The 15,602-nt window shown below is 35.5% G+C and overlaps 1 protein-coding gene across 5 annotated transcripts in view; it reads left to right on the top strand.

Annotated features, from left to right (window-relative positions):
* The window catches only part of Cfap44 (cilia and flagella associated protein 44), a 111,973-nt gene that overhangs the window by 25,095 nt on the left and 71,276 nt on the right, over positions 1-15,602 (top strand). For all 5 annotated transcript variants that reach the window (XM_010630105.2, XM_010630101.2, XM_010630103.2 and 2 more), the window contains 7 exons: positions 980-1,094; positions 4,716-4,880; positions 6,315-6,470; positions 6,742-6,789; positions 7,262-7,361; positions 7,898-7,992; positions 14,669-14,878. In XM_010630105.2, the coding sequence (XP_010628407.1) occupies positions 980-1,094; positions 4,716-4,880; positions 6,315-6,470; positions 6,742-6,789; positions 7,262-7,361; positions 7,898-7,992; positions 14,669-14,878 (889 nt within the window). The remainder of the gene's footprint in view (positions 1-979; positions 1,095-4,715; positions 4,881-6,314; positions 6,471-6,741; positions 6,790-7,261; positions 7,362-7,897; positions 7,993-14,668; positions 14,879-15,602) is intronic.

Genomic DNA, 15,602 nt, shown 5'->3' with positions numbered 1-15,602 from the left:
AAAAAAAAAAAAAAAAAAAAAATAGAAAGAGAGATTGACTAATTCATGTGCAGAGTGCGGTGCAAGAAACACAGAATACATGGAGACATATGATAGAGACCTAGCTTTAGAGAAGGAAGTTCATTGTCTGGGCTTCAGCTCTGTGTTATTGGCATGTTTACACCTTCCATTGTCTGTTTGGTATCTAGTTGGATAAGCCAGACTCCTTTTTCCTGCATAGTCTCTGTCATTGGGACTGTTCATTTCTTTAAGCTATTTTATTTATTTATTTATTTTATTGGTACCGAGGATTGAACTCGGGTCCCTGTGCTTGCAAGGCAGGCCACCGAACTGCTGAGCTAAATCCCTGGCCCATCTTTAAGCTATTTTAAAGAAAATATTAGTTTTAGCTAACATTTATTGAGTACGAGACATGAAGTTTTTCAAGGATTTTAGGAGGAAAATGTTACTCATATTTTCATCTTGTAGATGAGAAAATGAAGACACGGTGTGATTGAGAAAATCACTCAGTGTCACATTAGAATTTTTGGGAAAATCTCCATATCCTCTAAAGTTCTACAGAACTTTCTGCTAGACTGGAAATATTCTGTTCTGTCTCACATGTGGAGCTGCCAACTATGTATAGTTATTGCCACTTGAAATTGGTTAAATCGACTGAAACACTAATCTCTTAATTTTATCTGTGTCGATTACTTTAAATCTAAATTCAAATTGTTACATGTGGCTGGTGGCTACTACATCAAACAGCACAACTCAAAACATAAGATTCGCGAAGCCAGACAAATTTTGGTCTATTTAGTTGCTGAATTTATACTTCCTAGAGCTTTGCCTGACTGGCTGTAGATAGTTACCACATGTAAATCAGATGAATTAATCAATTAGGGTATGATTAGGAAGTACATAAATACTTAGGTCATAGTAAAATAAAAATAAAGAACTTACTTGAGGTACATTTTATGTGTTTCTTGTTTGTTTTTAGATTCTGGGAAATGGCTTTTACATTCACTGGCCTCAAGCTGCAGGGATCACTAGGTCGATTTGGCAAAACAGCCACCACTGATATAGAAGGCTATGTGGAGCTCCCCGACGGGAAGGCAAGCACAGCCCCAGTTCTACTGTAATCAGTGCATATATGAAAGCATGAATGTATGCAAACACATCATATGTTCTACAAAGCTCTGCCAATTTTCATAACAGATTATAATTGTAATGAACATTTCCCTTTATACTTCCGTAGATTGTCACTTACAATTAAATATCTCCCCGAAGTTGTCATAATCCATCCATCCATACCATTTTCTTTTTGCTAAATGTTATACATCCATGCAAAGTGTATAAGCATTTTCATATATTAACACAGTGGCAGCCTTGTAACATTTAATTATGTCATGGAATTGCAATGTTTATGTTTTTTCTCAAGCATTCTAATAGACTATTTTAAAAGCAGTTTTAGATTCACAGCAAAATTGAGAGGAAGGTATGGAAGATTCCCATAAAACCCTTCCCCTATATATGCATTATCAACATCACCCACCAGAATGATGCATTTGTTACAAATGATAAGCCCATGCTGACACACCAGTGCTTAAAGACCATAGATCACTTCAGTGGTCATTCTTCGTATTGCACATTTTCTGGGTTTAGACACGTGTACAATGACACGCATTATCTATAGTTATACCATTGGGTTATAGTTGTACCACTGGCTAGTTTCGCTGCCTAGAAAATCCCCTGTGCTCTATCTATTCATCCTTCTCTCCCTCTTAGTCTTTGGCAGCCACTGATCTTTTTACTGTCTCCTTAGACTCGCCTTTTCCAGAGTGTCACAGGCAGTACTTATATTACTTATCTTTCTTCTGTTTTTTCTTTGCCATGATGCTCCAAGTGAATTTATCGGGACCAGAGGTTATATACAGTTTTATGACTTTTGTTTTTAACTGTCAGATATTATTCAGGAAGATCAGGCAAGTCCACAGTGGCATCTGCAGCTCTGCAATTCAATCCGTTAATTTATTCTTTAATTTTGTTAGACTATATCCTTTCTTCTGTGACAAAACTTATGGGCTTACTGACTGAAATGGTAGTTTACTTAGAATCAGTTATCCTTTAATATTTTATCTGGTTTTCTCTTAGAATGAGCTAAACTCTATTACATACATAACATATTATACAGTATTACTTGTGATTATTTCTGTTATAAGTAAATGCCAACATAGAAATATTACTCCAAGTTTAAGAAACTACATAGTCTAGTCATCTCCCTGATGGAATAGTGTCATTTGGAAATCATGCTGTATATAGGGAGAAACCCATCTTGGATACTGGTTATATTGTATATTTAAACCTAGAAGATGAGTTTAAATCAGTCTACCTTCAAATTCGGAATATTCTAAAACTTAAGCTAAAATAAAGATCAATACAGCCTTTTAAAAATACAAATGAAATACATGCAGAGTTCACATAAATGTAGCAGAGAGGGAATCCTTGTTAAATGGTAAAGCCACAGAAGGAAATGTTTAGGGTGTTTAGGGTTAGGAATAAATATCAGATATTCAGAGGGCAAATTAGAATAAGACATTCACGTAGAGGAAGAGTTAACACTTTGGGTTGAGATGTATGATTGAGTTCTAGCATATGAGGAGTTTAACAGCCAGACAAAATTAATATTCTTTGGAAGAGTAGCTTTACAAATAAAAAAGTAGTAAGTACATTTGGTCATAAAATGTGGATTAGAGGAAGGGAATCTAGAGTCAAGGAGATAAGCTAAGAAGAAAGGTGCTACCATCGCTTAAAAAGAGATGATGAGGGTCTCCATTTCTCAGGACCAAAAGAATAAGAGTTGACATTTCAGAAAGGAATGTTTTATAGGTTTTGGTCAACTTTAGGGGCATTAGTCACTGAACAGTTGATTTCACAAAGGCAGAGATGAAATAGTTGTCACTAGAGGCTAAGAAGGGGTATGAGAAGAGAACATAGGACAACTAAAGCACAATTATATAGGAGGAATAAATTCTAATATTTTACAGCACATTAGAACTGTAGTTCACAATAGTTTGTTATTTATTTTATAAAGAATTGGAACAAAGTCATTCAGAACTTCCCAACATAAAGAAATGGCAAATGTTTAAGGAGAAGGAAATATTAATTACCCTGCATTTGTATACATATATCAAATTGTCATACGGACCCCATAAATAAGTATAATTATTGTGTGCCAATCAAAAATACATACTGTATACAAAAGAAGAAAACAAGCCTAGAGTGTAGTACAAGTGAACTAAGGCTTAATCATGGGTAAAATTCAAAGGTATATAGAGCAAGAGGTTAAAAGGCTTGAGTAAAGTTGCCCTTCCATCAGGTGAAAAGAAAATGGAATTGCAGGACCCTGCCACAGGAAATTAGAAATGAGGCCATTTTTCTTAAGTGCATTGTATAGAAAATCAGTCTGCACAAAAGCTGTGAAAATATGACTTTTCTAGTCAAAGTCCTTTGTATCTACAGATTTCTCTTAGTAATTCCTAGCAAATACTTGTGTACTAAAGCTTTCCAGGAGTGTGAGAGAAATTATACTTGTTTGGCTCCTGACCTCTGCATCTGCCTTCTAAGGCAGTGTAGTCAACACAAAAGATTTTGACCCACAGTGCTTGGTCCAGACCCTGTTGCTCTGGGTAATTTGGGACAAGTTCCTTAGCTGTGCTTCTGTTTCTTCCTCTGTGAAATGAGGATAATAATAATAGGGATTACTATTGGCTCATGCATTTATGGGCCCAATAAAAAGCTGTTTCTTCTGAGGAAAATAAAATAACCTACACGCACAGCTGTGTATGGTAAGCCTGAACCACTTACCTCGTTTATATGGTTTTTAGCATTAAATAACATATACAGTGTAAGGTACACAAGCAGGGCTTGACACAGAGCCCATTCTCAAATATTATTCGTACAATGTTTGTTAAACATTCTAAAAACTAATCTGTGGTAGTATGCACTTCAGGAAATTAGATTCAATAGGGTAACTTGAGGTGGTTCCTTATATTTTACTATTGTGCTATACTCTGCTCAATTCAGTAATGGCCCAGTAACTTATCTAACTTCTTATAAAATTTGATATCACTGAAGTAGAATCTAATTTATCAAGGACTTTAAGCATGTCTTGAATTTTTCCATTCCTAGATTATGTTCTTAAGAGATGTACAATGAAATATGCTATATACATGTATGAAAACTTTCCAGTAACATACAGCCTATTTACAGTCATCTAAAACAATGCAGTAGGGGAAGTAGGAAGGGTAGGGCAAAGGAAATAAAGGCAAAGAAAAAATATGAGAAAAGGAAGAAATGAAAACAAAGTCTTTGTAAATAGGGGAAGGTGGAGGGGGTAAAGGAAGGGCAGGGGTATGGGGAAAAAAATGCGAACCAAGATCTAGCATGTAAAGGTACAAGATCCCCAGTGATTAATGCAACTGTACTGTATACTTAAAAAGTACCAATAAACTCAATAAAAAAAACCTCAGGATGCTAGAAAATATGTAAAATATGATTAGTGGTTGTCTGGGGCAGTGGATTTTCATTTCTATATTTTCTTATTTTTTCATATTCAAACTTACTTTCATAATCAAGAAAAAAATCCTTATGTATAACTCATGCCTACTATTTGAGGTATAAATACATACACATTTTCTGTTTTATGAAAATCTCTTTCTTTTGCACACTGCCAGGTGCTCTCAGGGTCAGAATGGGGCAACCTGCTGCTTTGGGAAGGCAGCCTCATCAAAGTGGAGCTGTGCCGAACTGGCATGAAGTCTTGTCACCACGGTCCCATCAACCAGATAACGCTGGACGAGGGTGAGGTCATCACTGCTGGGTCAGATGGCTGTGTTAGGGTGAGTTTTCTTGATCTGTAGGGAATAGCACCCGAATCCTAGACTAAGCTGGATCATTGCCCCACATTTAAATTCCCTTGGATGCTATTTTATCATATTGTTTGTGGCACCTTCTATAAATGTGTATACCACACTGTCGCTCACCAAACTGACTTGCTTTGTCACTTTGTCCTTTGTACATGTTCTTTTTGGAGCCTTTCATAAGAAAATGGAAGTAGTCTATTGTCATTCTTTAATTGTGTTTAGAAAAAAAATTGCATTTTTAAAAAAATAGTCTGGTCACCATCGACATTTGCTGAGTTTAATGTGCCTAATACATTGCTTAAGCCAAATTACCCTCCATGTGTCTTCTTACCACAAGCTTTTTGAACCCAAGTGTAGGTTTTTCCATTTACAGTATGATGTTTGATCTTGTTAGATTTCATACACTGCTCTGAGGATCTTTTATGTCCTTTATTTTGCCATGAAAATGTTCACTAATCCTTCCAAGATATGTCATCCCAAAATGGCCACATAACAAATTGGAGAAAAACCTCAGGAAAAAAGAAGTGGAGCATTTCACAGAAGATCCCTTCATGGACAACATTAATTTCTAAACTTACTTCCTTTTTCAAAGGCTAAACTCATCTCTTTAGCCCTTCAAGTTGTAAATTTCTACCTGTCTCCCTTTAGGAAAATTAATCCCTTTAGGGGATTAGTTTCATCCTAGGAACCAGCTCTTTTCACCCCATCAAGCTAATCCATGGGGCAACAACAGTCTCCCCAGGATATGCTTTTCTGAATTCTGAGTCAGTCTCTCTAGGATAATGTGGCAGGATATATCAACAGATCTTCCTGGGGTGGGCTTTGGCATGCCATATAAGTCCTTCTGAGTCTTCCATGGAAGGGAAACTTAGCTCCCTTGTTTGTCCCAGAGTGTCTGGACTCTTCCCCTAGGGCACAGAACTCCTTTCCTGAGATAGCAGAATATAAATTGATACAAAGGAAGAGAAACATTTCCTAATGGAGTCATCAACTACATCTATTTGCTCTGATTATAATTGAGATAGTGTTTGAATCATTAAGCAAGAGGTATAGTTCCTCTTCCAGTGGGTAATAAGTCTCATTACAATGTCTTGTTGAACTAAATCATTTACTCTGTATGGGTACATTATATGAAGAAAGAACTATTAGAAATCTTGAAATAGAGTTTATTTTAGTCAATCTATTACTTTGCTACTTATCTCTACAAAGAAAACTATAAATAATTTCTTATACTTCAGTTCAGAGTAAAATACCAGGATTTTGGTTTTGGCTGGTGCTATAGCTATTTCTACTCATTGTTAATGTTTATGAAACAAGAAGAAAAGACTTGAAAAAATCAGAGCCTTTTCTATCTTAGAAAACAAAAGAAACTACTGATCGATTGAAGTATTTTCTTATTAATTTTGCAAGATATGGGACTTTGAGACAATAGACACTGCTGATATCATAGATGAAACTGGATTATTGGAGATTGAACCTATTAATGAACTTCAAGTAGGCAAGAATGTCAATCTCTTCTCTATGATAAAAATGAATGAAACTGGGAATAACTTTTGGTTGGCTCAGGTAAGTTAAATTCTTTTCTCTTGGCTCTTTAAAGTTACCTAGACATAAAATTAAAAAAAAAATAAGTCCATTTGACTGTAAATATTTGCTTATTGTATGGTTATATTTTAAGATATATAGAAATTAGCAAATATCAATCATACTTTATAATATATGTATGGTTTTGATATTATTGTTTGTGTTTACTTGAAACCACAGGAAGAAAAATATTTTATTTGATGAAAGTTCAAAATAATAAAATAAGATATTATTGGCTGTTTAATTTTTTTAGGATGCCAATGGAGCCATTTGGAAGCTTGACCTTAGTTTTTCAAATATTGTAAGTTGCCCCTTTTTTTCATTTTCATCTAATTTATATAGTGAAAATTTTTTGCCATTCTTTGAAGACACTTTATCTTTCTCCATGTTAGGTCATTGTTAACAACATCAAATTTGAAAGGGATCCATTTCATTGTGCAACCAATGCACTTTTCACAAACATACAGAATTTTCGCTTATATTATCTCATATGATCCTCCCAGCCATCCTGTTTAGTAGGCACATACCATCTCATATTACAGATGAAGACATGCAAACTGGCATTTAAGTGACTTGTGCAAAATCACAGTAATTAATTAAGTGCCAAGGCAGGACTCCTAATTTCAAGGTTCAGGGCTCTTTCCAACCTGTTCTTTTTCTTACTTCTGTTTAAATAAACACACATGTGTCAGGTTCTAGTTGCATCTCTTAAAATTGACCTTAATTCTATGTTATCCTGCCTTGGAGATACGATACCGTTTGTCTGTCCTCAGACCCAGGATCCAGAATGCCTCTTCTCCTTCCATCGTGGAGCTATTGAAGCCCTAGCTGTTTCTCCTGTCACTTATCTCATGGCCACTACTGCCTTGGACTGTAAGTGGGAGCTCTTGATGAAAATATATTTGGCCTTGTTTTATCTCATTTCCAGTATAATTTTTAAATGTGTTTGATTAAAAGCATTTGAGAGTTTTTCCAAAAGGGAAGCCCCTTAAAGCAAATAAGGTGAATTGTTCAGTGGATAAGGCACAAAATGCAGCATCCATAGCTATTGTGAGAGATTAAAATATGGATACAATGTATAACTCATCCAAGAAAACGCTCTTCATCTTGATATCATCCACATTCATGCTCTTTCTATGCCTTTCTTCCTTCATGATTTATGGCAAATCTAAGTGGACTGTGCAAGGTGAAGGTGATTTACCAATCATCAGTTGTCTTCTTTATTATCATATTTGTAAATTACCTGTTTGAAGACATACATGGAAAGTTTTGAAAGGGTGTTGGATTATCAATTTAATTATTTACGAAATTTTGTGTTACAATACTAAATATGTAAAAAGTGAGCCAAGATTATTTCAAGAGATATTATGTATATATAATCTGTTTCTTTTAAAACTGTCTTTTTATAGGCTCTGTTCGAATCTATGATTTTGCTAGCAAAACTCCTTTGGTTCAGATGAAATTCAAACAAGGTGGTACTGCCCTCACTTGGGTACCCAAAATAGTAAGTTTGTTGTTATAATGAACTTCTACCAGGATCTATTGGTAAATATAGCACATTAGTGCTATTTTTGTAAAAATGTAAATTTTTCTGACTCAGTACTTTAAAGATAAAAAATTTTAAGTTAGCTTATTTCATTCTGAATGTAATAAAAATCATATAACAACCTCATTACATTATAGTTTGGTCCATATAACCTCATTATATTATGGTTTTTAATGAAAATTCTGTTTTTATGCCAACTGCATGTTAGTAATAATTCCACTTTGCAAAGTAATTTCCTGACAGAACTTTGTGTGTCTATGCTCTATTGGTCTCTAATTTCATTCATCTTACTATTATTTGCACTTTGCTTACATTCTGCTGGGCTTATCTGCTAAAGTTTGGAACTAAGGCAGTGAACAAAAGGACAAAAATACTTATCTTTGTGAATCTTACACTTTCATAGGATGGAAGCAAAGACAGAAAACAAACCAAATTATTAAGTAAAATATGTTCTATTCAATAATAATAACAGTTATGAAAATATGAGGCAGGGGTGGGAGTTGTTCCATTTATCTACTCTGTAATAAACTATCCCAAAGCATAGTGTCATAAAACAAGTTAAATTTATTTTGCTCACTTTTTGGATAGGAAATTCATGCAGGTGTCAGCAGGGATGGATATCTTTACTCCAGGATGACTTGGATTGGGCCTGGAATAATTTGGAGGTTGCTTGGTCACTGCTTGGTCATGGCACTTCTGGGTTGGATGATTCAAAGGCTGGACTAAGTGGGGAGTGTCACAGGAGTGTTCACCTTATAGGCTTCATCTCAGCATGGCAGCCTCACACACATTTAACAGCAGCTGAGGAGTTTAAGAGCTAGTATTCTAACAAACAAGGCAGAAGCTTTTATGCCTTATCCTCAGAAGTCAAAATATCACTTCTACCATACTTGATTGGCTGAAGTGCTCACATGGTCAAAAAGCCCTAACTAGACTCAAGAAGAGGGGACTTTAAACATCGTCTCTGTTGTAAGCATGTCGAAGAATTTGTAGCCATGCCTTTTAAATGCCTTGGTGGCATTTGAGGAGATATTTAATCCTTACTGTTGTTCTAGACACAAAATAAACATAGATATGATTGAAATGGAGGGGAATTTCATGATGGGAGCAAGGCTAGGAAAAGAATTTAGGTCAGGGAACAGAGGCAGCACAATAATGAGGCTAGAATAATTAGGAATGATAGAGCATTTGGATTGGCCAACCTGGCTCACTCTTTACTTTAATCTCCTTACACTTAGTCTTGCTTGAAGTCTTTAAAACATAGCCAATGTAATTGAATCATTTCTCTAGATGGTTGTGTGATCTTCATAGGATGTTTCCTTTTAAAAATTTATATCCAAGTAATCATCATATGGATATTATGCTCAGAATGTCCTTCTTGCATACCCTGTTGCTTTCTGGAACATTCCACATAGTTTTTTATGACTTAACTCAGGTCAAACATCACCTCTGCTTAGCCCTTTGTGAACCCACCTTCAAGTAGAGTTAGGTTCTCCTTCCTCTGTGGGATTTCTTGTGAGGGTTGTGGACATTTCTCTTATAGCTCTTATCACAACACACTAAAATTACTTACTTGCTTTATTTTCCTACTAGGCTGTTTTTAAAACAAAATGAAACAAAATGGCAACCACATTATATTCTTTGCATCTAGAGAACAAATGTACAGTTACTGGTACACTCACACAGTTAGTAAATGTTTGCTGAACAGGCAACATGCAGCCAGAATTAAATGGAATATTTTCTTACTCCTAAGATTCTCATAAATGGCTGGCCTCAGGGATGGCCCCTGTGCTCTAAAGGATGCCTCGGCTTTTGCTCTTTTCTGGAATACTCTCCAAGATAGTAGATTTAGTACATTCAGACATTACTAGATATCTACCTCTAACTCGGACTTTTCCTGTAATCTGCTGACAATATCACTTCCATTTTGAGATATCAAGGAGACCTCAAACTCAATATGTCTAAGACTAAATGCATGATCTTCTCTTCACATTTATCCATCTCTCTTTCTCTAAAACAACAATAGCAACAACAAACCACACACACACACACACACACACACACACACACACACACACACACACCCCTTACTTACAGTGTTCTGCCTCAGTAATTTCATTACCATTCATCCCTGACAGTTCCTTCTCATCCTTTATATCCAGGTATCACCAACAGAGTCATTTTACCTCCCTCTAAAATATGTCCACATCCCTTCTTTCCATTGTACTACCTCAGGCCAAGTGACCTCAGAATATAGTAGCCATCTCTTTTTTTTCCCTCATTTTTTTATTAATATATGTTTGCAATACATAGTAAATGCATTAATCATATAGACAAAGCATCTTGATCCTTTTTGTTCGTCCTTCCCTTCCCCTCCCTCCTGTAACTCCTCCCATCCCCAGATCTCTTTCCCATCCTTTTAATGAATTTGGATTCATTGACTTTTGGCGGGGGGTGGGGGGTACCAGGGATTGAACACTGGACCTTGTGCTTGCAAGGCAGGCAGTGGCACCACTGAGCTAAATCCCTGGCCCTCGTTCCTTTTATTAGTTTCAAATTTGGATTTTTCTTGACTTTCTAGGACTTTCAGATACATCATTAAGTTATGTGGGACTACTCTATTCTTTTTATGTGTACATTTATAGCTATCAACTTCCCTCTTAAATGCTTTCATTGTGTCCCATAGGTTTTGCTATGTTAGGCTTCCATTGTCATTTGATTTTAGGAATAGTTTTATTTCTTCCCTGATTTCTTCTGTGATGTATTGATTTTTCAGTGATCTTCATCTGTTTGCATAATTTCTGTGGCTTCTTTTACTGTTGATTTCTAGCTTCATTCTGACATGATTCAATAGTATGCAGGGGATTATTTCAATTCTTTTCTATTTATTTAAGCATGCTTTATGGCCTAAGAGATGGTCAATTTTGGAAAAAGTTCCATGTGCTGTTGAGAGAAATGTGCATTCTGTTGTTGGATGAAACATTCTGCAGATATCTGTTATCATTTGTTCAGGGGTGTGGTTGAACCCTGATATGTCTTTGTTGATGTGTGTATGTGTGTGTGTGTGTGTGTGTGTGTGTGTGTGTGTGTGTGATTTAACTAATTGTGAGAGTGGTTTATTCAAGTCTCCCACACTGACTGTACTGATGGCTATATTTTCTTTTAAGTTCAGTAGTTTTCTTTGTATGAAGTTAGGTGTGCCAACATTAGGTATATAAATATTTACATTTGTTATCTTTTCTGTTGCATTGTTCCTTTTATACTAGTATGTTATGGTCATCTTTGTCTCTTGCAGTCAGTTTTTGCTTATACATTGCTGTGTCTAAAAATAAGATAGCTACCTCTGATATTTTCAGGCTTTGATTGATTTGATTGTAGTGTCATTTTCAGTTTATAGACTTCCTTTTGGATGAGGTGTATCTACTGTAGGCAATATATGGTTACTTTAAAAAAAAAATCCAATCTGCCAATTTTGATTGGGGAGTTGAGACCACTCACACTGAACATTATTACTGTAAGATGTTTATTGAATACTATCATTGCATTATTTTCTAATGCCGATTCCTTTATTTTTAAAATCTATATGCCTCTTTGATGTCACTGGGGTTCCTGTCTCTGTTTAGGATTCCTTTAAGTATTTTCTGCAATGCTGGATTAGTGGTCCTATACTTCTTTATGATTTCTTTGCCGTAAAAAGTTTTTACTTCTTTGTAAATTTTGAAGAATAATTTTTCAGGGTATAAAAATTGGAGCTAACAATGGTTTTCTTTTAGGGTTTGCAAAACTTTGTTTCATGCTGTCCTGGCCTTTAAAATATGTGCTGAGAAATTTGCATTTATTTTGATGAGCATGCATTTATGGTTACTTGCTGTTTTTCTCAACAGCTTTTAGTAATTCTCTCTTTTGTTAAATTTCTGAAATTTTGATTATGTGTTGTGAGGAAGTTCTTTTCTGGTCATGTCTATTTGGGGTACTGTATACCTCTGTATTTGACTAGTGAATTCTTTCCCTAGATTTGGAAATTTTTATGCTATAACTTCAGTGAATACAATTTATACATTTTGAGTTATATTCTAATTTTTTGTTTATTCCTAAAATTCTGAAGTTGATTGTTTTTGAGTTGTTTAGCAGCTTGGATCCAACCTGCATCGTCTTGTTAGTTTTAAGGTATCACTGAACTTATGATCGACCACATCCACCTTGTCTTTTATTTTTGACACTTTGTCCTTAAGTCTGCTACCCATGCTTTCCAATGAATTTTTCACATTATCTATTTCTACTTGCTTTATTTTTATACTTTCTAATACTTTACCAAAGTAGTAATTCATGTATTGTCTTACTTAACTCAATTATTGTTTGTATCTTCTTTAAGATTATCAAACATTTTATTAGAAAAATCTTTAATTAAATCTTCTTTGAGCTCATTACATATCCTATGCATTTGCTTATGCTTCTTTTTTTTTAATCTCTTCAGACTTTTGATTTTTGAGTACTTTGCATACAGCTTCCTCTACTTCAGTATCTGTGAGATCAGCCTTTGAGGAGCTAGGTTTTTTTGGGACATCTTTTACCTTACTTTCTCATGTTTCTATTGTTTTTGTACTGTGAATTGAAGGTCAGTTAGGGTAAAAAAGCTCTGTTACTACTGTGGTGGTTACTTTAGTTAGAATCTGTCTCCCTGTAATGTGTCCCTGGGTATATGTTTGGGTGTCTAGACCCTTCTCCAACCTAGTCAGCATGATATTTGAGCATACCTTTAATGTCTAGCCTTGATCTCCAGCATCACTCAGAGAGAAGGAAACAAACTGCAATAATGTTTATGACACAAAGAAAAACCAGATAATGGCACACAGGAAAAAACAGTTAAAAGCAACAACTATGCCACCATTAACAATAGAGAAGAAGTGAGCAATAATAATAAGTCAAAGACAAACTGGTTATTAACATACCATAAAAACTAAGAACGGCTATAACTATACCATCCTTAACAATACACAATATATCAGCAATAATAATATGAAAACAAACCAAATATTGACATACAGAAAATATTTAATAAGAAAAACAACTATACCACTATTAACAGCAGAAAATAATTCATCAGTAATAGCATAGAGTCAACTAAATAGCTAAAAATTGATAAAGTTTAATAGTAATAAAAATGGAAGGCTAAAGGAAGAAGAAAATGAAGGGAGTAAAATTTTAAAAAGAAAGAAAAGGAAGATGAAAATGAAAGATGAGACAATTCTATTAAAGAATAAAATAAAGTTAATAGAATTGGGTAAAAATAACAAAAAAGGACAAAACGAGAAATATGAAAAAAGTATAAAAACAAAAAAACAAAAGATAAGATAAAATGAAACAAACAAACAAAAACCAAGCAACCCACAGAACAAAGAAAAGAAAAAAAAAAGAAATGAGTCCAAAATTTTTCTCCATGTGTTTGGTGAGTGGTTTCCTTCCACTGCCTGTGGTATTGAAATCTATCAGATGTGGGAGGGGGATAGTGAGTCACAAGGATTGTTTTTATTCTACACTCACTTCTTGCCATGTGAACGCTGTCCTGCCTGGCCTTTTCTTCTGGGCACAGTCAGTGAATAGTTTGGTGTCTGCCTTTGGGCTATCTTCACTCCAGAAGCTCTTCGTGTTTGTATGCTTCTGCATGTCCCAAGTTACTGCTCTCTCTGACTAATGTCATGTCCCATGGGTTCATGAGCTGCATGCCCTGCTCCAGAGGCCTCTGTCTGTACACCTCCGAACACAGAAACTGTCCAAGCCAAGGCATATTGCTGATCACATTGGCAGATGGGAACATCCAATCAACACTGAGCCCTGTGCTGGATATAGATAGCAAGGGGTCCAAAGATCCATTACACTTAATATAAGCCCTTTCAGACAGAGCTTTCTCAGAAAATTACATGACTGACATGGTTTCTCATCACAAAGGGTAGAACCTGAGCTTGTCGCTGCTAAAACTTCTCAGGAGGTCTGCAACTAGCTCTCCCCTTCTCCAGAGCTGTATTGTGGCTGTTTCCACCCAATCACTATGATAGGTTGACCCCAGAGACCCTGAAGTATAATTGTTCTGTAACTTATGATTCCCAGAATAGCTCAATCTTAAATAATATATCTTTTCCTAAAATGGCTTCTGATTATATCATTTCTAAGCATCAATGATGCTACATTGAATTTATTTTCAAACTTTGGCCAGCCAGCTGGAAGGAGTCATTTTCAGAGTAAAACCCCACATTGTACAGTTACAATAACTGGGGGTTTCTTTAAAAGAATATTGTTTTTCTTTAATTACTATTTCAAACTCTTTTGTGTGACAATAGGAGACATGAAACACTGTTCATCTACTTATGTTTATGATTGCATTGCTGGAAATAGGTCCCCAGCATGTAGTAAGTAGACACTCTGCTCACTGAATGTTTGAATTGCCATTGTTTACTCCACTGCTAGCCATTAGTGATGAAGAACTGTCTAAAATTGATAGAGGTTACCACAAAGCAGTATAAAGTGTGGTCAAGGAGCAGCAAATGTTAAATTTATCAAGTCTAAATGACACCTGTTGTGTGGCATGTATTTCTTAATCAGCTAAACTTAGGTCCTATGTATTTAATTTTATTCCAAGGTAAACTACTCTGGAGCACAAATTATCGTAGGATTCGAAGACGGTGTTGTTCGAATTCTTGAACTCTATGATCCAAAAGGGCTCACACTTTTTACAGGACGGAAGAAAATTTTGGATGCTGATATTTATTTTAAACAGGTTTTCAAGCCCCATAATGCTCAAGTTACTGCTTTAGCTTATGAACGTGATGGAGAAATTCTAGCAACAGCGGTAAGCTGAAGATTTACCTCTTGTTGCTTTTGAAATTTTATGGTTAACCTTGTGTTATAAGTCCATCTACTTGATCACACCTCATTTACTGAAAATAATTCTCTAAGAATTTAAATATTTGTATTTTGCTTTTGTTTTGTTCATATTCTTTTAAGATAGTCTCTGTAGAACATTAAAAATTACTCTTATAAATTGAGTTCTACTTTAAATGAATAGAAAATTCCAATTTGGAACCATTGTAGATATATTATTTCAAGTTAGCTTTTTTTTTGGTACCAGGGATTGAAGTCAGGACCTTGCACTTAACAAGGCAGGTGTGGTGCCTCTGAGCTAAATCCCTGGCCCTTAAGTCAGCATTTTATAACTTGCTTTTTGGGGGGAAGGATATTGGAGATTGAACCGAGGATCTCTGCACTAAACTGCATCCCCATCCTCTTTTATTTTTTATTTTGAGGCAGGGTTTCACTAAACCACTTAGTTGCTCTGACTGAGCTGAAGCTTGTGATCCTCCTGCCTCAGTCTCCCAGAGTTCTGGGGTTGCAGGCATATGCCACCATACCTGCTTAGCATGTTTCTGTTCTTAAATAGAACTACCATAGGTGAGGGACTGTGGATTGATGGTACAGCAATTGCCTAGCATATGTGAAGTCCCAGGTTTAATCCCCACGCTACAAAAAACAAAATGAAAATAAACCAACAAAAAAGAGACCCCCCCCCAAAAAAA

The sequence above is a fragment of the Fukomys damarensis genome, unplaced genomic scaffold, assembly GCF_012274545.1.
Source record: "Fukomys damarensis isolate Sample0158 unplaced genomic scaffold, DMR_v1.0_HiC HiC_scaffold_24, whole genome shotgun sequence".
Taxonomy (NCBI): Eukaryota; Metazoa; Chordata; class Mammalia; order Rodentia; family Bathyergidae; genus Fukomys; species Fukomys damarensis.
This window is presented reverse-complemented; position numbering and strand designations above follow the sequence as displayed.